The sequence below is a fragment of the Lissotriton vulgaris genome, chromosome 3_2 (genome assembly GCF_964263255.1).
Source record: "Lissotriton vulgaris chromosome 3_2, aLisVul1.2, whole genome shotgun sequence".
Lineage (NCBI taxonomy): Eukaryota > Metazoa > Chordata > Amphibia > Caudata > Salamandridae > Lissotriton > Lissotriton vulgaris.
The window spans coordinates 292,923,797-292,946,916 of record NC_141690.1 but is presented as its reverse complement, the minus strand read 5'-3'; the positions used below and the strand labels follow the sequence as shown (position 1 = coordinate 292,946,916).

General features: G+C 48.7%; 1 protein-coding gene across 1 annotated transcript in view; it reads right to left on the bottom strand.

The window, feature by feature from the left end:
- Nucleotides 1-23,120, bottom strand: part of LOC147725734 (uncharacterized) — a 421,410-nt gene that overhangs the window by 68,555 nt on the left and 329,735 nt on the right. The window contains exon 10 of the mRNA XM_086964424.1: nucleotides 15,177-15,259. Within this exon, the coding sequence (XP_086820550.1) occupies nucleotides 15,177-15,259 (83 nt within the window). The remainder of the gene's footprint in view (nucleotides 1-15,176; nucleotides 15,260-23,120) is intronic.

Sequence of the window (23,120 nt, the reverse complement as noted above, 5' to 3'; positions counted from 1 at the left end):
GTGTGGGGGAATGGAGGTGGAGGGGTGTGAGAGAATGGAGGTGGAGGGGTGCAAGAGAATGAGGTGGAGGGGTGTAAGAGAATGGAGGTGGAGGGGTGCAAGAGAATTAGGTGGAGGGTTGCAAGAGAATGGAGATGGAGGGGTGTGAGGGAATGGAGGTGGAGGGGTGCAAGAGAATGAGGTGGAGGAGTGTAAGAGAATGGAGGTGGAGGGGTGTAAGAGAATGGAGGTGGAGGGGATGCAAGAGAATGGAGGTGGAGGGTGCAAGAGAATGAGGTGGAGGGGTGCAAAAGAATGGAGGTGGAGGGGTGTGAGGGAATGGAGGTGGAGGGGTGTAAGAGAATGAGGTGGAGGGGTGTAAGAGAATGGAGGTGGAGGGGTGCAAGAGAATGGAGGTGGAGGGGTGCAAGAGAATGGAGGTGGAGGGGTGTGAGGGAATGGAGGTGGAGGGGTGCAAGAGAATGGAGGTGGAGGGGTGTGAGGGAATAAAGGTAGAGGGGTGCAAGAGAATGGAGGTGGAGGGGTGTGTGGGAATGAAGGTGGAGGAGTGCAAGAGAATGGAGGTGGAGGGGTGTGTGGGAATGAAGGTGGAGGGGTGTGTGGGAATGAAGGTGGAGGCGTGTAAGAGAATGGAGATGGTGGCGTGTAAGAGAATGGCGATGGAGGGGTGTAAGAGAATGGAGATGGAGGGGTGCAAGGAACTGAAGAGAAAAGAGGAGCACAAAAGAGAAGGGTGAGGGAGGGAGGCCAAGAAGAAATGTGAGGTGTTAAGAAGGCGAGGACGAAATAAAAGAAGACAAAGGGGGAATTGAAGGAGGAGGAGGAATGGAAGAGAATGAATTGCTAGAAGAAAGGACCGACAGGAGGAGAGAAGAAAAATTCAAGAGATGTAAAAGAATGAACCGAAAAGGAAGAAACGGAAGCGAGAGCTAGAAGAGAAGGAATTAAAGCGGAGTAGAGGGGACGGGAGGAATTAAAGGGGAGGGGAGGAATGTGTGTGCACTGGCTAAACTGTCTACTTTTTAATCCAAATTCCAGACCTGGTTTCAGGGACAGACCAGTGTGTGTTCCTGGGCCTCACTGCAAGGTTTTTGTGAAAGCACGAGGAACTTTTAAGTGCACACATCACATCAGTAGTTTGGAATGCACTGAGCAATTCCGTTTGGAGATGGTAATTACAAACGCGACAGCCAAGTGTTTTAGCCACAGATGTAATGAAAGGGGAAAGGATGTATGCGTGGTATAGCGGCTAGAGGTCGACTTTGGAACCTTGCAACCTGGGTTGAAATCTCGGCTGCAACGATTGTCTAATAAATGTGTGATTCTTGACAATTTACTACATTTCTTTGAGACAAAGACTGCAAATATGCATAGGGTTACGTCATTCTATATATGTCATATGTTATACAATTCTACTTTCAGAAGTGTAACGCCCCTTGATGTGCATGATCTAGTATTGTAACCAACCCCCCACCCACCACATTACACCATGCACGCCGCTGCTCCCAAGGATAGGTCCATGCTGCATTTTACCATTACACAGTGTGGATTTCAAGGGCGTGGCCAGGCACAATACGGTGTGACGTAGACACACAAGTCACACCTGTGGCTATTCACAGGCCACAGGTCGTTCCCCATCCGGGACTTGATTCACACAAATATAATCCTGCAAAAAAGCTGGAGTTAAGGACATTCATTCCTTGTTGAAGATAATAAAGTTTGAAATGTTCAGCACATGTAAACAATCAAACGCAACGTATGCAGAGCAAGATGTATGCATGAAAGTATAGGATTTGTGTAAACTGCCATACGTACTTCTGTTGCTGTTTGAGTATTGAACATACCCAGGCCCAAGGGGGTTATCGGATCGTGCTATTCTATTCAAGTTTGTGTATTGGTAACATGTGCAAATCTAGTCAAGTCATGTAAAGAAGTGAACGACTGACATCTGTACATATTTCTTGTGAATACTCCGAACTGCCAGGCGTCTGGGAGCTTAGAAACAGATTGAGCGCAGCATTAAGCGCTAGATTAAAATAAATCCACGGAACACAGGAGAAAAATGCGAACAAGTTAGTGCAGGTGAAATGGACGGGGCCACTCTGCCCTCATTACTCAGTGTCATGGCCACACAGAGACCAATTACTGCAGCCCTTAAACAGTGTCAGCAAGGAGAGAAAAACAATGTGTTTTGCTAATGCTCAGCATCAGGAAACAAGGATAATACTGCAATGAATGGCAAACATTCCAACAACAAGAAAGAACGCACTGGGAAGGCACTTCCGTAGTTAGGGGAAGGCACCTCCACGGGCAGGGGGTTGTTGGGAGGGGGAGGGGAGAGGGTGCCTACAGGAGAGACCTTGGTAGCATGCAGGGGCCTTTCATCATCCTGAGGTATTTTGGGTTGGGGGGCAGGGAGGTGGGCACTGTGAGAACAGGGAGGGGGTCGGGCGAGGTCTGTTCCAAGAGGGGACAAAAAAAATAAACGAGACGCATGGGGAGCAGCAGCCTTTGATGTGCCGGCGGATCCCTTTGAAGTAGCTCATGGCCTTGCGGCCGTGAAAGTGAAAGCAATTAGGGGGGAGGTGGGAGGGAGGCTGATGGCTTTGATGTGTGAAGCAGGCAGTCGGGTCGGGAAGCAAATGGAAAGCGCGTGCACGGACACACATGCACTCGGCAAAATCTGCCTGGTTTTAGCTTTCTGGTTTGACCGCAATAGGTCTCTCTACGAGACCTAATCACGTGAACTGAGTGCATTAATCTGTGGAGTTTTTTGTTACGCGTAACTGCCTCTTACAAAAAGTAACATCTCACTTTGTTCATTCCAAATGAATTCAACACCACCCTGTACCGCTTTCAGAAAAGGGAAGCGTTTCTGGTGTGAAGCATTTTTATGCATTCAGGCGGAAGTTCTTTTTTGCAGTTAGTGCTTCTGAACAAAGGAAAGACATAAGTCTTCCATCCTGTGCCTCTTAGAATACAGTACGTACTGCGTGCACAATCCCTTTTTTGGCCTCTTTGCTACATGTGGTAATGAAATTCAATGACTGCGACTCTCGGGAACTAACATATGTTATATTTAGGATTAACAGCATTGCTCCTGTTCAACAAACACGATGCCTCTGGTACTGAGATTTCCTTTTACCAATCATGGTAAGTGTATTAGTCCACGTGGGCTAATAAATTAAAGATTACAACCCCCTGAGTGCACTGTTAAAAACATGAAAGCTCAGGCCTAGAAAAAAATCCAAAATGTCTTTGGTAAAGAAATGCTTTGTTTTTGCCAGCGCCACCAATTAACAAATCATGTGCCAGGTCAACATGGCGCAACACCTAGAGCCCGCTCCAGACATGTGACCTGTGCTCAGCCAGTCACAGAGCTGGCAGTGCCACTTGTTATACTTGGGTGTAACCCTGCCCTGTGTTCCTGGCTGTATATGAAACTTGTATCCTGACTTTTTGTGTGCCCAGTGGCCTACGCCTGTTCATGGTAACATAAGATAAACAATCTGTTCTGTGACCTGCAGGGGCGCACCAGATGTGCCCTCATGGTGGGAATAGGGTTTGAGTCTAGTGCTTGGGTAAGTCACATCAGCAATTATAGCAGCGTACTCGCGCGCTCCCCTGCCCCCCACCCCCATCCGCCTCGCACACCACATCAAAGGCTGCTGCTCCACCGCCCACCCACCCCTCGCGCACTGTCTCTAATTGCCTTCCATGGTTGAGTGCCCTCAATTGTCTCCAAGCTGTTAATCATATGCTGGCTATCAAAATGTCTCCATCCCCCCACCCCTGTTATACTTTCCAGCCCTCAAAAAGGATTTTGTGGCCAGAACTCAATTTCTACAATGCTCCTCGCGCTGAAGTTATTTGTGCAGCTCAAGGTTAGATTTTCCAGTTAACTGCTATGTGGCACCATTAAACCGTGCACAACACAAACTAGCACATTGAAAAAGAGAAACTACATTTCCCAACAACCATTTTGCGTTATGTATTTTATTTTTATTTTACAGAGCTTTATATAGCGCGAACTTCACCCGAATCTGGTATCAGAACGCTTTACATAGCACCGTTGGCATTACATGAGGACACATTCATTTTTGTTAGGCACGGGGAGATTTGGGGGCAGATTTATGATAACTGGCGCATCCCCAGGGATGCACCAGTTATTTTGCGCTGCTGCTCCGCCACCCATGGTGCGCCGCATTTACAATGCGGCGCACCATGGGGCAAAAACGGCACAGATGCGTGACGCATCTGTGCCGTAAAGGTGGCGCATTGCTGGAGTTGCGTCGCAAGCGCGACGCAGCTCCAGCAAGGCTCGGGGGTGCCCCATCTTTACAATGCTGTGTCAAGACCTACGCCTGCTTCAAGCAGGCGCAGGGTTTTGATGCAGCATTGGCCTGAAAGTGACTGAGTGCAATCTTATAGATTTCACTCAGCCACTTTTGCGAGGCGCACCTGCCCCGGAACGCCCACCCTGCGACGGAACGCCCAAAAGTGGCGCAGGGCTTTATAACGTGACGCATCTGCCTAGATGCGTCACGTTGTAAATGGATCATAGGGATGCGCCACGTTTACGCCGCAGTTGCGTGACGCAAACGTGGCGCATTCCCAACATAAATCTGCCCCTAAGTGATTTGCCCAGAATCACAGGATGGTCAGCGTCATTGTCGAGACTCGAACCCAGTTCCCCAGCAACATCAAGATGCAATTGAAAATGTGCGCACTATACAATGGCTGTCACATTGATTGAAAAGACAATGGTTAATAGTGGCTGGAGACGCTACCCTAGTGGAATTGGCAAAAGTATGAGCACTGTAACTGAATTAGGGCGCAGAGTGCGCCTGATGGCCGTGCGGCCGTTACAATATACCACTGACACACAATCTGTGCAGTCACACTCCAGCATGCTTAATGGCTGTTGTTGAACTACAAGCCGAGCTTCCATTCTAGATAAGGACCCTGCCGGACTTTCGCTGATCACTTTCAAATGCTGGTCTCTGCCACTTTCCCTCCAGTGTCTGCTGTGGCTTCTTGTGGGATAGGAAAACTAATGACAATTCGGATTTTGGGAAGGTACCTAGGGTAATTTCCTTAACTTCCTTCAAAGTACAGGCAACACAACATCTAAGAAATATGTGGTGTCTTCATAGAGAGGAAATACCAAAGTATGGACCTGCATTTCTTCGTCAATTAAGTGCAGAGATCTCCACGCACACACACCACCAGACGTCAATGCACGCTTTCACCGGACACAAACACCACTAGCCATCAGTGCACACTTTCACCGGACACACACACCACCAGCCGTCACTGCAAGCTTTCACCACACACACACACCACCAGCCATCAGTGCCTGCTTCCACCAGGCACACAGCACCAGCCGTCAGTGCACGCTTTCACCAGGCACACACACACCACCAGCCGTCACTGCATGCTTTCACCAGGCACACACACCACCAGCCATCAGTGCACGCTTTCACCAGGCATACACCCCACCAGCCAGCAGTGCACACTTTTAACAGGCACACACACACCACCAGCCGTCAGTGCACGCTTTCACCAGGCATACACACCACCAGTCATCAGTGCACACTTTCACCAGGCACAGACACCATCAGTCGTCAGTGCGCGCTTTGCCCAGGCACAAACACCACCAGCCATCTGTGCATGCTTTCACCAGGCACACACCACCAGATGTCAGTGCACGCTTCCACCAGGCACACACCACCAGACATCAGTGCATGCTTTCACCAGGCAGACACACACCACCAGACGTCAGTGCACGCTTTCACCAGGCACACACACACCACCAGCCATCAGTGCACGCTTTCACCAGGCACACACCACCAGCCGTCAGTGCACGCTTTCACCAGGCACACACACCATCAGCCGTCAGTGCACGCTTTCACTAGGCACACACACCACCAGCCATCAGTGCACGTTTTCACCGCTGCATGCTGCACACTACCGCACGACTCACACTGCTGCACTCCACACATTGCTGCACACCTCACACTGCTGCACGCCTCACACTGCTGCATGCCACACACTGCTGCACCCCACACACTGCTGCACGCCTCACACTGCTGCACGCCTCCCACTGCTGCACGGCTCACACTGCTGCACGGCTCACACTGCTGCATTACTCACACTGCTGCATTACTCACACTGCTGCATGCTTTCAACAGGCATACACACCTCCGGCCGTCAGTGCACACTTTTACCAGGCACAGACACCATCAGTCGTCAGTGCACGTTTTCACCGCTGCATGCTGCACACTACCGCACGACTCACACTGCTGCACTCCACACACTGCTGCACGCCTCACACTGCTGCACGCCTCACACTGCTGCACGCCTCACACTGCTGCATGCCACACACTGCTGCACCCCACACACTGCTGCACGCCTCACACTACTGCACGCCTCACATTGCTGCACGGCTCACACTGCTGCACGGCTCACACTGCTGCATTACTCACACTGCTGCATTACTCACACTGCTGCATGCTGCACACTGCTGCACGCCTCACTCTGCTGCACGCCGCATAATGCTGCATGCCTCACACTCCTGCACGCTGCACACTGCTGCACGCTGCACACTGCTGCACAACTCACACTGCTGCACGCCTCACACTGCTGCACACTGCTGCACAACGCACACTGCTGCACGCCTCACACTGCTGCACGCCTCACACTGCTGCACGCCTCACACTGCTGCACGCCTCACACTGCTGCACGCCTCACAATGCTGCACGCATCACACTGCTGCACGCATCACACACCTGCATGCTGCACATTGCTGCATTACTCACTCTGCTGCACGACACACTGCTGCACACTACACACTGCTGCACGCCACACACTGCTGCACGCCTCCCACTGCTGCACGCCACACACTGCTGTACGCCTCACACTGCTGCACGCCTCACACTGCAGCACGCCTCACACTGCTGCACGCCTCACACTGCTGCTGGCCCCACACTGCTGCACGCCACACACTGCTGCACGCCTCACACTGCTGCATGCCTCACACTGCTGCACGCCTCACACTGCTGCAGGCCTCACACTGCTGCAGGCCTCACACTGCTGCACGCCGCACACTGCTACACGCCGCACACTGCTGCACGCTGCACACTGCTGCATTACTCACACTGTTGCATGCTGCACACTACTGCACGCCTCACACTGCTGCACGCCTCACACTGCTGCACGCTGCATACTGCTGCAGTACGCACACTGCTGCACGCCACACACTGCTGCACGCCACACACTGCTGCACGCCACACACTGCTGCACGCCTCACACTGCTGCACACCTCACACCGCTACACGCCTCACACTGCTGCATGCCTCACACTGCTGAACACCACACAACACCACCACATCACTCAGGGACACCACCATATCACTCTAGGACACCGCCAGATCACTATAGGACACCATCACATCACTCTGGGACACCACTACATCACTCTGGGACACCGCCACATCACTCTAATACACCACCACATCACTCTGGGACACCATCACATCACTCTAGTACACCAACACATCACTCAGCCCAACCACATCATCACTCAGCACGACAACAGCATCACTCAGCACCACAACAGCACTGTCCTTGCTTGCTACCAACAAGCATTGCCATAGCCAATAGGACTCGCATTAGGAAAGTGTAAGCTATTGGCTTTGTGAATAACAATGCTATTAATTTTTAATTTTTATATTTTCAAAGCCAACACGTATTAAAAAAAATTTTCATTTACAATACCAATAGCTCACACTTTCCTAATGCGAGACCTATTGCATTGCAAATGCTTGTTTAAATTTGTTTTACACTTGGTCTTCTCGGTGATGAGACCACAATGTTTGGTCCAATGGCAGCCCACCGCTTGTACAGCCAGGGTCTTCTGAGAGTGTCCATTTCTAACAGCACTGAGAGAGCAGGAAGCATAGCAGGGGCCATAGGTCAAGGTGGGAGCGATGAGCTTTCATCGCCTTAGACCTCACCTACCATTAACGGTCCCTTCCGGAGCCTAGCTCCATGGTGTTCTATAATGCTGCAACACTCGACAAAGTGACACGCAGAATCTCTACCTTGAGAGCGCAGAATACCACAAATCTTCCATTGTTTGCAATGACAACAGAACCCTCACATCGGCCTTGGGACCATGCCCCGACCCCCGGCACCAGAGGCGAACCACATGGGAGTCCGACACCAACATATGATGGTTACAATCCCCACAAGGCCTCAAACCAGAGGGTTTTAGCAGGTCTCTAACAAGCTCAAACCAGCATGTGCAATGCAATAGGTCTCACATTTACACAAGTTTGAACATTAGCATTGTAAATGACAATGACTTTTATTTATGTTTTTAAACAAAACTATTGATAAAAGGCATTGTCGTCATTTAAAATGCCAATAGCTCAAACTCGTGTAAATGTGAGACCTATTGCATTGCAAATGCTTTTTCAGGTCTCGCCTACGCAACGTGCGCTGATTGGAAAAAGACCTTTAGCTATCGATTCAGTTTTGCAGACACTAACGTGTACGCGTTGCATTGCTTTGAATGGCAAAGCTTGCAAGTTTGGCCATTCCCTTGCTGGAGCGAGCTTTCAAACCATCTGTTAGTAATTAACAGTTGGTTTCTGCTCGCTCCCACAAGGGAAACAGGCGCAGACCCCTCCTTGCTGCCGCTCGTCAAACATATTTTTTTTTGTTTTTTTTTATTTTCACTTTGAGCATTAGGCTTGCGCACTTGTTTTTTTGGGGATGAATGAGCACTGGAGATTAATGGGAAATCCCAATAAATCTATAACGCTAGCATTGTACCTGGCGATATTCTGAATTATTTATCCGTAGCAATACCTTGTCCCAGAAGTGATAAATTGGAGCAACATAACCAATACCAGTCCACATCAATATCAGTTTCTGCATTGTTTGTGTTCCACACTTTCAGAAGAGGATCAGCTTGGCAGATGGCAGGTGACAGTGTGTTGAAAACTAACTCTGAACATTTTTGGAATGCACAGAACACAGATACGGCGAGGAATCTGCGGTTCAATAGAGAATTCAACAGAAAGAGAGTTATCAAAAATAAGTTTCTTGTTCTTCTAAAGGATACTTACAGCCGCAGGTTCATGACCTGTAGAATAGATACCCAGGCAGTAGGTCCCAAAAGTAACAGGGGTGAGGAAGGTGACAGCGGTTGCTTGGGGCCCCAGCAGGATGACAGTTAGTCTGGCAGATGCCCTGCAAGAGCCAGATGCAAAGAGTTTTTAGGTCTCGCCCACGCAACGTGCATGTGCTGCATAGGAGGGCCTTTAGCCATTGTTCTGCTCATTTTCAAGCACACACTCGTGCTAGTGGCGGCATCCACCTTGCGGGAGTGAGCAGGGGCACGCCACAAGCACGAGTGCAGTGCTTGAAAATGTGCAGACTCCTCTCCCAAGCTTGCACGTCTCTCTCCTCGCCCACACGTCCCTGTCACTCACTAGCTCCGCCCTCGCGGTCTCCTTTTTGCTCACGCTTTTTGTTAACCCCTCCCATGCTTATGAGCCACGGTTCCCGTGTGCTCATGACGAGCTGAGCTCGTCATGACCGTTAGAACGCTCACACGCAGGGCTAATTCCCCTTCTGTGCTGGGAGTTCTAAGGAATGGGCGTGGTCATGACGAGCTCAGCTCCTCATGAGCACACGAGAACCGTGGCTCATGACGAGCTGAGCTGAGCTCGTCATGAGCACCGGGGCGCTGTGCGCGTCCCCCTAACCCCCCAGCACAGCAGGGGAATCTGCTCTGCAGTGAAGGGGTTAAACTTGTTCTTTTAAGCAACAGACTTTTGCAGAATGACTCGTTTGTTGTGCTGTTCTTCCTTGGAAAGCAGTGTCAGGTGTGTTTGCACTCAAAGGGATAACAATTGGCAATGCACACAACCTTTGAAGAACAGCACACATCCATGCAAGGGATGAGGCAGGCTTTCTGTCCTCCTCCTCGACCTTTTCCCAGCAGGTGAATGGCCGAGCGAGGTGTCACTCACATGCCATCCTTTGCCTCACATGTGGCTGGCTCGACCTGGTTTAAAGTTTTCCTATTTCTTCTGCAGGCCAAAACATGACAAGGTAGCACAACCTTGTGCACGATTATACGATGCAGTTTTGTTATGTGCATGTGTTACAGTAGTAAAATAGCGTAGTTTCATTCTATACGTTGTCGTGTTGTGTGTTTCCTTCCATGAGATATAGTGTTGATTTAGTCACTTTGACGCCACTCTCTTCAATTTCAGAATAGTCTTGCCTTTTGGGCGGAAGGGATCTGCTCGGGTTGCAGCACCCACCTTTCACCTTAATTGTATTTACTTCCATTGCTTACTGCAGTAAACAGATTTGGTGTTATTTTTGAGTACGTCATAATACGTCACTGTCCCCCAGTTGTTATTGGATTTGCTGTGCCTTTCTGTCCCTGGTGTTGGATCTAGCCCTGATCTCTTGACTGGGTGAGAGCTTTCTGCTTAGTTCAGAGACTCTGTCCCTCACCACCCCTTGTTGTAAATATTTTTGTCCACCCTAAGCGTGGAAGGGTATTCTCAGATGTGAGACCCTTGCTCATTGCACCATCAGGATTCAAGCAAACCGGGCCGAAGACGGCTGTAATGCCAGAAACCGGTCCCCGGGAGATTTTTTCCTTCCCAGTGTAAGAATTGGCTTTTGTAGTTTGGTTTGCCCTGTTCCCATCATGCACTGGGACAGGAACAGACTAATTTGCATACAGCCGGGTTCTGAAACTGGGATGGTGCAGTGAGCTAAAAAACGGTGTTGGATCTAGCCCTGATCTCTTGACTGGGTGAGAGCTTTCTGCTTAGTTCAGAGACTCTGTCCCTCACCACCCCTTGTTGTAAATATTTCTGTCCCTGCAGCGGCATGTGTGGTGGCCCGGGCACGTCGTGTGCCAGCTGTTGTGCTTTCAGGCAGTGGGCAACTTGAAACAGCATGTCATACTTGCCTCAGACACAGTCCCGCAGCGGCGCGAGGCATTCCCTTGCAGTCCCTCTGCTGCGCCGGTGTTGGCACAGCAAACGGAGGGCAAATAACGAGCAGCAGGTGGACTTCTGGCACCTGTACCTACTCGCGGCAGCGCAGTGCGGACATTTGAATTATAATCATACTAAGTTAAGCTTGGTGACATCTTTATTATTATAGATCAGCAGTGTACGACCGCAGCCCCCATGACAGCTTCCTAAAGCCAGTACACCCGAAAAGGCTTCTAAGGGACAGAAGGAGTACAGAAGATATTTATTCATATTTGTTAATATCTTGCATACAGAGGGCGGAAGTAGTACATTGGCTGTGCTGTTCTCCTGTTTATGTGTTGCCCGGGTGATAACCAGTGGCACCAGTGCGCAGTGGTGGTTGTTGGGCACTGGCTGCCTCCAGTGGGTCCATCTAAGCAGGCCTTCTGCGTCCTGGGAACAGTTCCAAGGGTGGCACCGAGGCCACCTTTACAGGCAGGGTGCGTGCAGATCCAGCGCATGTCTGCTGTGTGCAAGGCAGCAGCACCGGGTGAGGAGATGCAGGCGGAAGGACATGCTCAAGCCTGCTAGTGCTGGGATCATAGCAGAAGAAAACGTAAAGGAAAGGGGTGGAATCCCGGTAGGAATCTCTGTCACTTGTCATTACTCAGGGCCGAATTCCAGTTGCCCACTATTCTGCTCTAGATGGGGAGGAAACCAGCCTTAAAGAAACCAGACTCCGAGTCAGACCCCCTTCCACAGGGGAGCATAAGCAGCTCAGCCTATGTAGCCCTCATCAGTGGGGCATCGCTTGATTCCTATGACCCAGCGATCAAGTGACCCATGTCTGGGAACACCTATTGCACTTAAAGAGCCACAGTGGAGAACAAGAAGCATTGACGTAGCCAATAGGTCTCGCCTTTGGGACCTTATACGTTTTTAGTTATGCAACAGTTGATGTTGTTGCACCAAGGATATTGTGCTGCATAACTAAATACTTACAAGGTCCAAAAAGCGAGACCTATTGGCTATGTCAATGCTTTTTTTAATCTGTTGCATTTTGAAAAAATATGTCATATTCACTTTGCAATCAATTTAAATCATTATCAGAGCCTTGGCTGATCAATTTAAAACTAAGAGTAATTTGACATGTGTACAGTGTAATTTTAAAGACCAGAACAGGACTTAACATTACAGCACAATTAAGTAGGGAAAACTTTAAGAGCAAGTAGACCAATGAAGGGTCACTGGACCATGAGCCCAATAAACATACTCTGAATCACCAGTAACCACTCAGAGGGCAAACTCATTCTTTGGTGTGGAACACCAACTGAGGTGGTTGATAGAGTCGCAGATAAGAGCCCATCTTCAATAACAGGATCTCCCCTGCACAACTACGGTGCTCGACCCCAGCGCGCCAGGAAGTGACGAAGGCATATGAGGAGGAAGGCCAAGAAATGACGAACAACTTCCATCTCTTCGTAACACGGGTCCAGGCCGGATACACTCTGCCATTATCCATTCGTGCCACAGAGAACTACATGGCATTTCGCAGAGCTATTAAATCTCATCTTTTCCCCACAGCCTAGTGCCTTCTACTGATTCTAGCCTCTATATTGTGCTTCAGCGCTTGGACACCTCTTTGCTGAGTCAGCTGTGCGCTATACAAAACATGCTAACATAACCAGCGTCGGATTGGTAACGGGGGCATTCGGGCAATGCCCGAGGGGCCTGGGTCCGTGTTCCACCTGAGGGCTGCTTTTGAGCAGCTTGGGGGCTGATTTGGGCGGTGTCTCTGTTGTTCGACTAATACCGCCAGCGGCAGAGTGGGTGTCTAAGTGGCCTTTCTGGAGGGAGATGAGCGCTCATTACCTCCTGTATAGCAAGAACAGGTAGAGGTGTCACCCCTTTCCTCTCGCTGGGCCTCCCATTAATGTGGGCATACTGAGCGGGGCAGGGGCCCTGTGCAGAAGTGGCCTCACTTGTTTTCAGGGGTGTTTCACTAGTGTAAACTGATGCGTGCATATATCCCCCCCCTTTTTATGTAAAATTACGGTGAAGCTGTGATTTGAGGGAAGGCATTATGCAAATGTGGGCCGATTTTTTTATGCGTGCCCGGGCCGATTTTTAATCCCAATCCAACCCTGAACATAACCGCATCTGTGCCCCATGCTTCGCACTTGCTAGCATCAATCATACAGAGAACAGGCAAGCAGCTAACGCGGGACCCAACCTCACCAGAGGCAAGGAGTTTTTACAGGGCACACACAGGAAAACTTCTCGCAAGACAATTCTTTGCTTAGAAGAAAACATAGAAGGGGTGGAGTGGTTGACGAATTAGTACCTAGCTAAGAGGCCTCTTTCCTGCCCACTCACACCTATATACGAAACCTGCTGAACTGGAGGAAGGGCTAAAGTCAGCAGCTCAGCACATCTCAAGCAAACACTTCATACCTCCTTCCTCACTGTCCAGAGGGAGGTGAAAAGAGCTCCACTTCAGAAAGGGGGGGGGGGATGAAAGATTTGACCAAACGCCCTGTGCTAGCAACACATAGATTTTCATGGCTAATCGAACCGAGCCCATTATTTTACAAATATACAGACTCACACTACTTATTTTATTTACATTTGCAAGGCACCAGACAACAGGAGTGAACATTTCACCAAGTTCACTACTACATGCGTGCCCGTGACTCTCGCTGGTCCTGCTCAATCGAGGAATTGTGCCCGGAGTGTTCACACTTGGGGCAGTCAAGAGGACGAGGGAAAATAAACAAAGATCTGGTCAGCACTCTCGCGGGACTGACAGGCAGTCGCTGAGACCAACGTGTGTTTGTGATTTACTCGAAACGGAACTGCTGGTGCTTCAAGGGCCGCGTCCTTCTCGGGTATGGTATGGTATGTATAAAGCGCTTACTGTCCCTGACGAAGCACTAAATGTGGATGGGGTAGCAAGCTACTACATGGGAAGCCGGAGTCCTCATCACAGACTAGGTAGCACAACAATCCAACTCAGAAATGTGGCAAATTACAGCCGGAGGACAATCGCCAACTGCAAATCTTGCACAGTTTACAAACTGATGCGCCACAAGTTAAACAAGCATTTGCACCGCAATAGGTTTCCAATTGCATTCCCTAAATGTAAGCGAAGCACGTCACTCGGAGAAACTTAATAAAGGAAATAGAACAGGCCCTGTGTAACATCCAAGTAAAGGGGCCAGTAGCCATGGGAGGATACAAATGACAACATGGCTGTATCAAGGAGGGACCAACAAGCCTCATAGTGAACCAGAAGACAGCATTTACAAAAGACGAACACATGAGCCAATAAAAAACAAGGGCGGGGGAGTGGGTGATGCTTCTCTCACCCACTGAACTACCACAGCTCATCGCAGAGCAGCGCTTGCGCTCTGGCTCATATTCGACCTAAAAAGAGATATTTGACAAAAGGTCAAAAAGAGTTGACAAGAAACTGGTTGAGGGAGCTCTCCAAATCTGTGCTCTTTGCAGGGAAAGAAAGGAACAGATATCAGCGTGCCTTTAGTGGCGCTTATGAAGTTTCCTTGATGGCACTTGAAACACAGATGGCGTAGACACGGAGCCGATGGATGGTACCTAACGGCGCACAGAGGTACTGCTCAAGATTTTCTGGATCCAGTCTGACACCTGGGGAATACTCAGGTCTCTATCAGATAGTTTTTATGTAAAAAGCACGTAGATAAATAAGGGTTACAGGCGTGTTTCAAGTCATATCTATGTTCTTTGATTCTCACAGTCCAACGATGATCTGCAAATTTATCTGGAGGGATAGCATTCTCTTGTTAGCCCCATGAGTGTTTCTTTCTGTCTTACTTGCGCCAACTTTTGGTTGGAATGAGTTACAACATATTGCCGTAGCACAACCTCTCCTTGAAGTGGATCCAGGGTGCCGTGTAGTCTCTGTAGTTGTTATGAGAATCTTTAATGCACGTTTATGTGTTTATGTGGAAGTCATGTCATGTCTAGAGCAGTTTCTGGTTTTTATGCAGAGATGCGGTTTTAATCAAATTTTTTATGTTTATATTTTATTCAAGACATTTTGTTATTTTACTGTCCTTTGTATTAATAGAGAGCAATAGATTGAAAACATTAACATCTTTCACTGATCATTATTAGTTTTACCTTCCAGCTTTCTCAGCAGTCGGGACAACTTGGCGCGAGGCGTGGGGTGGCGGCGACTGGATTCACTCTTTTCAGATCTTTTACTGAAAGGAAACATTACATTTGGTAACGTTTAGATCTCTACTACAATATCGGCTTCAGGTTAATTAGACAGTTTTACAAGTGCTCACTGTGGGAAAATAACAAAATTCTGATAATGGTTCACGTTTCTGTAACTCTTTAACATTAAAAAATCAGGGGAGATTTACCCATTTATTGTGCAATGCAGCAACTGAAGGTGCAGTAAGAGGAGGGAGCGGGGAGGCGCCGGGTCTACTGGGATGTGTTGCTTGTGAAAAACTGGGTCATTGGTTGAGGGGGTGAAACCCAGGGCCGGCTCTAGGGCAGTGCGACTGGTGCCACCGCACTGGTACTGACTTGGGGAGCGAGGGCTGTTTTCTCAAATATATGGTGGAACTACAAGCACTTGCTACAGAGTGGCTTGCCTCCAGCAATTTTCCAGCAACAATAAAAATGTCAAGACAACTCTGGTGATTGCTGGAGCTGCTGGAGAGAGATGGAGTTTTGTTTAGTGGAAGTTTGGACTAATCATAAGGTGGCGCAGAGAGTTTATGATGCAAAGCACATGTACTATGCAGATCACAACATGCATATAACATAAATAGTTCAGTTGGTTGCTGTTGTTGTCATAGAGATCCTTTTGTTACTTGCTGTTTATAAGTTTAAATCCTAACATAGAACAGTGAGCTATTATCTGTCATCAAGGAGCAGCGTGCGAGAGGGCGTGGTTTTGGAGATTGAGGGGCGCTGCTGAAGGTTGGTAGTGAGGGAATCAGTGGAGAGGAGGTCATTGGAGGGCGCCAACAAGAACTGACGCACCAGGAACCACCAGCACTGAACCCCGCCCTGGTGAAATCCTTCTCAAGCAACAACCACAATCCTTGTCTGACTGAACTACAGAAGTCACAAACTTAACCGGTGCTTGACCCTCTGGTAGCTCAGCACAAAAGCAGTCAGGCTTAACTTGGACGCAATGAATAAAGTTTTTATGCAGCACACAAACAAATATAAAGTGAAGACACAACACAACTAAAATCCAACACCAATTATGAAACATAGAGTATGAATGAAAAATAATTTGAGAACCAAATGACAAAAATCCAATCAGTAGAACTGGAGAAATACAATTTTAAAGATCTGAGTATAGTGCATTAAGCACAAAGCTCCTCGCACGGTCGTCTGGTTATGTGAGTCACAAGTTCAGGCCGACTGCAGTGCAGGCCAGAGATAGGGACCAGGTTAGTCTGGCTGAAAAAGTTATCTTCTCAAAGTCCGGCAAGAGATCAGTTTGCGACAGAGACGCTGCGAGTGGCGGTTGGTCATTGTTGTAGCGCAAAGCGCAGGTCGGGTGTCACAGACGGTCGATGCTGGAGCTTTACGTTGATGGTCACCACAGGCTGTTGACGCCGTAGCGCGAAGTGGAGATCTGACGTTGCCGATCATCTCTGGTGGTCGATGTATCATGAAGATTTGGGTACACCGGAACTTCACCTTGAGCGGTCAGCTTGGGCAGCGAGATCTTAGCATGAACAGGCCCATGCCAAACAATGGCCCAGATCCTGAGGAGGCGCCTCTTGGGCCCCCTGTCCCCACTCACCACCATCATCAGATAGCATGGGCTTCAGTATAGTATTCTATGCCGAAGAACACCCAGCTCATCCTCTCCCTCACGAAGAACCCAGAATTCGACAAAAGAATGAAAGATGTCACAGCCTGGATGAGCAACAGCTGCCTAAAGCTCAAATCGGAGAAGACAGAGGTCCTTGTCCTTGGACCCTCCTCCACAGCGTGGGACAACACCTGGTGGTCCTAGGGAACCCGCCCACCATGGCAGACCACGCCCGGAACCTCTGCATCATTCTAGATTCCTCCCTCACCATGTCTCGCCAGATCAATGCCATTGCCACCACCTGCTTCAACTCCCTCTACATCCTCCGCAAGACCTTCAAGTAGATCCCCCCCCGAAGCCAGAGAGACCGTCACCCACGCACTCATTCCCAGCAGACTGGACTACGGTAACGCCCTCTAAGCTGGAGTGATGTGGCTCACTGGTTAGAGGCGGCAGACCCGGAAGCAGAGGACGGCCCGGGACCAGGGTTCAATTCCCGACGCGGCAGGATCGTGAACCAGGGTCAGTGGACTCGATAATTCTCGCCTCGGTGCCTACTCTAACCAGGGATCACACTCGGCAACTCTGGGCATTAGCTTGCCTCATCTCCACAACGGCCCCCCATATACGCCGGGGATGCCTGGTTTCACCTTGGAGATGCCCAGTAGGGACCATCTCACAGGGAAAGCCAGGACGGGTTCCCCAGCGGTCTACAGCGCGGAGATACCCCATGTGGGGTGATACAGGCACTTTACAAGACATCATTACATTACATTACATTACATTACAATCAACTCCAGACCATCCAGAACACCGCAGCCAGACTTGTCTTCGGCCCCGACAATACAAGCATATGACCCAACACCTGGAGACCTCCACTGGCTCCCGGTTGAGAAGAGAGTAACTTTCAAGCTACTCAACCACACCTAGAAATCCCTCCACAAAATCGGACCCAAATACCTCAACGAAAGAGTTTCCTTCCACATAACGAAAAGAAACCTCTGCTCCGCCGACCTTGCCCTAACAGAGACCCCATCCGCATATCCAGAGCAGGCAGAGAGCCTTCTACGACGTCACGGCCAAGCCCTAGAACAAGCTCCCAGTCAACATCAGATGCACCCCCACTCTGAACACCTTCAGGAAGACACTCATGACCTGGCTTTTCAGCTTCCCCGGAGCTGCACCCACCCCCAGCGCCTTGAGACCCTCACGGGTGAGTTGCATCATTTAAAAGACCTTGATTGATTGATTGATTTGAGATCAGGAACTCACTCTTGCAGTGGCCAGCAGGGCTCCGACAGCACCAGGTCCAGGTCAAAGCAGGTCCAGCGCAGCAGGTCAGCTGGTAAGTTGCAGGGAGGCCTCTAGAGAGTCTTATTGTCCTGTAGCTCAGCACAGGAGGTTAGTCAGCTGACCCTTGGAGTCACTTCAGGGAGCCGGGGTGAAGCAAGTAGGTCCGGGACTCCTTCTCAGACAGCAGGCCTCTGGCAGCAAGGCAGTCCTTCAGTAGTATCTGCAGGAGCAGGGGCGGGGCAGTTTCTCCATTGTGGCATGTGGACACTAACCTACATGCTTCCCCCGTACTGCTGTTCATTTTATCCTCATTAGGGGCGGAGCTACAGGGCTCTCTCTCCCGGATCCGTTGTAGCGGAGGCAGTGCTAACCGAATGGTGCATGTCAGATTGGCCGGTGTTTTTGCCGTGTTCAGCCTCACATGCGCAGTTCAGGCTTCTGAATTAATAGACCAGGGAGATTGAACAGCAGAGATAAAGGCCCTTCAGTTTCTGGAGGAGCGTTGGCATAGACTTATCCAACCAATCCTGGTACAGCTTTTATGCTGTTTATTATATAACCAGCATGAGATCAGTGCTTGGATTGGCTGGGATGCTTGGGGCTTATTTTCTGTGGGACCAGCGGGCACATATTTACGAGGCTGCTCGACGCATGAGACTCAAACCTTGGGGTTTGCAGTTGCAAGCCGAAGGTGTGGTGAATCCTGATGCCCAAGGAAAGAAGATTATGTTTATTTTTGACATTAAAAAAGTTGTTAAACGCTATACAGATAGAATGTGCCTAGATCACCTCTGCATCGCAGAATGGAATTCATAATGTAGAAGGGTTTGGGTTACATTCTATTTATAAAACACTCACCATCATTATAAGCAATTCTTCAACTTTCACCAGCCCCACCACTTTCAAAAGTCACCAGTCATCAGGGTGCAGGAGTGAAATTTATAGTTGGTCTGGGGGCCCAATATGTATACCTGCTGCCAGCTCTGAATTGGGAAAAACTTGTAGACTTCCCCCCACGTCTGGTTCTGGAAATTCCTTCCTTTCCCTGCCCACGGCTCGAAGACGTCTGGCGTGACAATCAACTAGACTGAAGGCCTTTGTGAGTGTGCCGAGGCAGGCTCTTTGTAGTGCAGGTGCGGTAGATCACAGCTCCACCCCTTCCATCTTGTCAGGATGGCCCATCCTGACAACCTGTAGTCCCCATTTGTGGGAGGAATACGCAAAAGCCAACTAACAACTGCACCTAATACTGTGGCCCGGGATACAGGCTGCAGCACTAAATGGTTAGGACAAGAAAATGCTAATTCTCTGGAAGTAGCATTTTCAGAATTGTGACTAAAAATCCAATTTCATCATTAAAAAGGATTTTATATTAAGCTTCCTTAGAGACCAAAATGAAATTTGTACTTGTTGCCAAATAAAAGTTATCACTTATTAAATGTAATAAGGTACTAATGCACGACCTCCCCAAACAGACTCCCATCACCCCACACCTGAAGAAGCTACACTGGCTCCTGATCCAGAAGAGATGCCATTTAAAGATGCTGACCCACGCATACAAAGCCCTGCACAACGAAGGACCAGCAACCAGCATACATCAACCAATGCATGACTTTCCACCAACCGACAAGACACCTGAGTTCCATCTACCTCCTCATCGCAGACACCCCCCTCGGATGCGCCGAGCCAACAGTAAAGGACACTCACTTTCTCACCTGGCGGACAAAACCTGGAACGTCCTTCCCCTGCACCTTAGGAATGGACATTGCTCAGGGAATTCAGGAACGCACTCTATGCCTGGCTGTTCGAACGAACAGAGCACCGCGAAGCAACTAGCAACTCCAGCACCTGTAGAACCTCATGGGTGATTTGCAGCGGTTATAAATCCTGATTGATTGATGTGACCGAATGTTAACGCATGAGAGAGGTCGGCCTCACAGTGGCGGAAAAACATATTTAGGAGTTTTTCACTACCAGGACATGTAAAACATAAAAGTACATGTCCAACTTTTAAAAATACAATATACCCTGCCCTGAGGGCGGTTTAGGGGTTAGCTTAAGAGTCATGTATATTTATTAAACAAAAGGTTCAGTCCGGACAAAAGGCTCCTTTAGCCAGGTCGAAACCACACTTTAAAGTTGCACACAGGCTAGAATCGCAGGTCGGAGACATGGTTGCAAGTCTAGTGAAGCGGGTAGTACAATAATGTTGCAGGCCTACTAGTAGCATTCAATTTACAGGCCCTATGTACATGTAGTACTACTTTATTGGGGATTTTCAAGTAAATTAAATATGTCAAAAGGGTGTAAGCCAAATTTACTATGTTTAAATTTAATTGCGGGTTTATAATTGCGGGTTTATATAGCGCTAGGAATCGACTCCCGGAGGAGTATCGCCACGCTTCGACCGCTGGGGAACCCGTCCTGGCTCACCCTGAGAGATGGTCCCTGATGGGTATCTCTAAGGTGCGACCAAGCATCCCCGGCGGTCTGGGGGGGCCGTTGTGAAGATGAGGCAAGCTGATGCCCAGAGTTGCCGAGTGTGGTCTCTGACTAGAGTAGGCACCGAGGCGAGAATTATCGAGTCCGCTGACCCTGGTCCACGACCCTGCCGCGTCGGGAATCGAACCCTGGTCCCGGGCCATCCTCTGCTTACGGGTCTGCCGCCTCTAACCAGTGAGACACACTTCTCCATTCTGATTAAAGGACAGCAAAAGCACTTTATTACTCTTTTGCAGAGGTAAAGTGCACAAAGTCCTAAAAGGCAACAGAAACAGGGTCAGAAATCAGGAGGAAGGAAGGCAAAACCTTTGGGAATGACTCTGTAGAGCAGGCCAAGTCCAACAGCGCTGCTGCTCGCCTCCCCAGCGCTGATGTTCATTCAGTGGTCTGAGCACTGCACACAACCTTGACCCATAGTGCAAAGGTTGGAACCTGGTGTCTAACATGGGCTTTTTTCTGCAAGGGGACCCTTGCAGTACAAAATACTGTGTCTAGACAAACTTTAACTTCTCCCAGTATATGTGTGCTGTACAGTGCAGCCCTCATTCGGTGTGTGACAGGTTAGGAGAAATTAAAACATTTCTCAGTGTTAGCGCCTTCCTTGATTATGCGTTATATTTTGGTGCAAAGACTCATCTTCATGGGGTGATAGCGTGGGAACGCCCATGTACCCCCGTGGGACACCCCTTTTTTACAAAGTAATGCAGAGTAGTGCAAAACATGACTTTTTGGGTTGCCTGTCAGCACAAGAAAAGTTTTGCAGTATAAGCACTTTATCAACCCTTTACGTTGGTTTGTGTCGCTTTCTGAAACTTTGCTCTATTGCAAATTGTCAATCAATCTACCCAACCGTTGCTTCAAGTGCATCAGTGAAGTTTCGCATCAAGATTTGCAATTTAGGACAAATGTAAGAGTCACATTCAACAATCACTCCCTGTAATTGGCTGCATGAATTGATGCTGGTGTAATCAATGCAATGTACGGTTTACATACGGTCACCTTCTTTACTCTATGTCCTATCTCGCTGTTTATGGTGTTAGCTCCTGTTGTAGTTGGAGGAAAGGCTCTGCAGTGTCTCAGGTGAGAGGAAAGGTGTTTTATGGCAGGCCCTTAGGCTACAAGTACAGCCTGGCCCCTCCCCCTTTCTTCCCTGAGAGGCTCCTCCCAGGACACAGACACCACAATCCATGGCCCATCATCGCGCCCTCACAGCGCTGCGGAGTGCACACTCAGCCCATGCGTAACACGTCACTGCTAGGAGCGGGAATAACTTGCGTAATTCAATGGAGCGTAATCACATTAAATTACTCAGGAATTCTGCAAGAAGCGAAATTTTGCATTTAGTGCTATTTCTTGGTATAAAATGCGCTCTCGTGTCCATTCTGGACGCGAGGATGCATTTTTAGCTAAGAAATAACACTAAATGCAAAAAAACAAAAATAACAAGCTGGAACAGCTGCCCCCCTCGCTAAATGTGCACTCGGGATAGGATATTACCCCAACTTACTATTTACTTAGCACAAAACGCCCCTTTGCATCCAAAACGGATGTGAGAATGCATTTTGTGCTAAGAAATAGAACTAAATGCAACCAAACGCAAATAGTGTGTGCGAGTAGACGCTTGTGCATCAAAATGTGCTCTTGGGATAGGTTCACCCACCCCAACTTATTCCAGGCATTTAGCGCAATTTATTTTTATTTTTTTAATTTTTATTAAATACCTGGTACAAAAACAAGAAATACATTTTATACTGAAATCCATTAAAACCTGACATGCACAGATTCCTAAAATGTAAAATCGGTCATAATATAAAGTGGAGTGTGGCTTTATAAAAATATACAAATAATACACAAAATTAGGAAGCAATTCATTGATAAATACATAAGACAAAAATAAACCCGCCATTCCTGCTTATAGCCATTCCAATATCCCCCACAAATACTTCCTCGTGACACAATGAAAGGCCTTTTCTGCGTCTAGAAGGATCATGGCCATCCGTCCCCCAGTGGCAGCCTGCACATCAAAAAGCGCGATAACCCGACTAATATGCTCTGTTGTCCCTCGACCTGGGATAAACCCATGCTGCCACAGGGAAACCAGACCGCCTTTGATCCTTCCCAACCTTTTAGCCAAAACCTTCGCGTAGATCTTAGTGTCCATATTGATGAGGGATAGTGGACGATAGGATGCAGGGTTCTCTTTAGGTTTCCCTTTTTTGTGAAAAACTATGATGTTAGTTTCCTTCCAAGATTCTGGAATATCACCAGAGCACATTATGCTGTTAAATAAATCCAGCAATATCGGGATAATCTCACTCTGAATACATTTATACAAGAGAGATAAACACTGCACCTCTTGCCAACAAACCAACGGAGGTTATTGTAGAATTTGTCAAAAAAACAGAAGAAGAACGCTAGACGCTCGTTTGGACCAAGGAAAGTCTTTAACGCAACAACAACTTCAACTGTGTCTACAACAA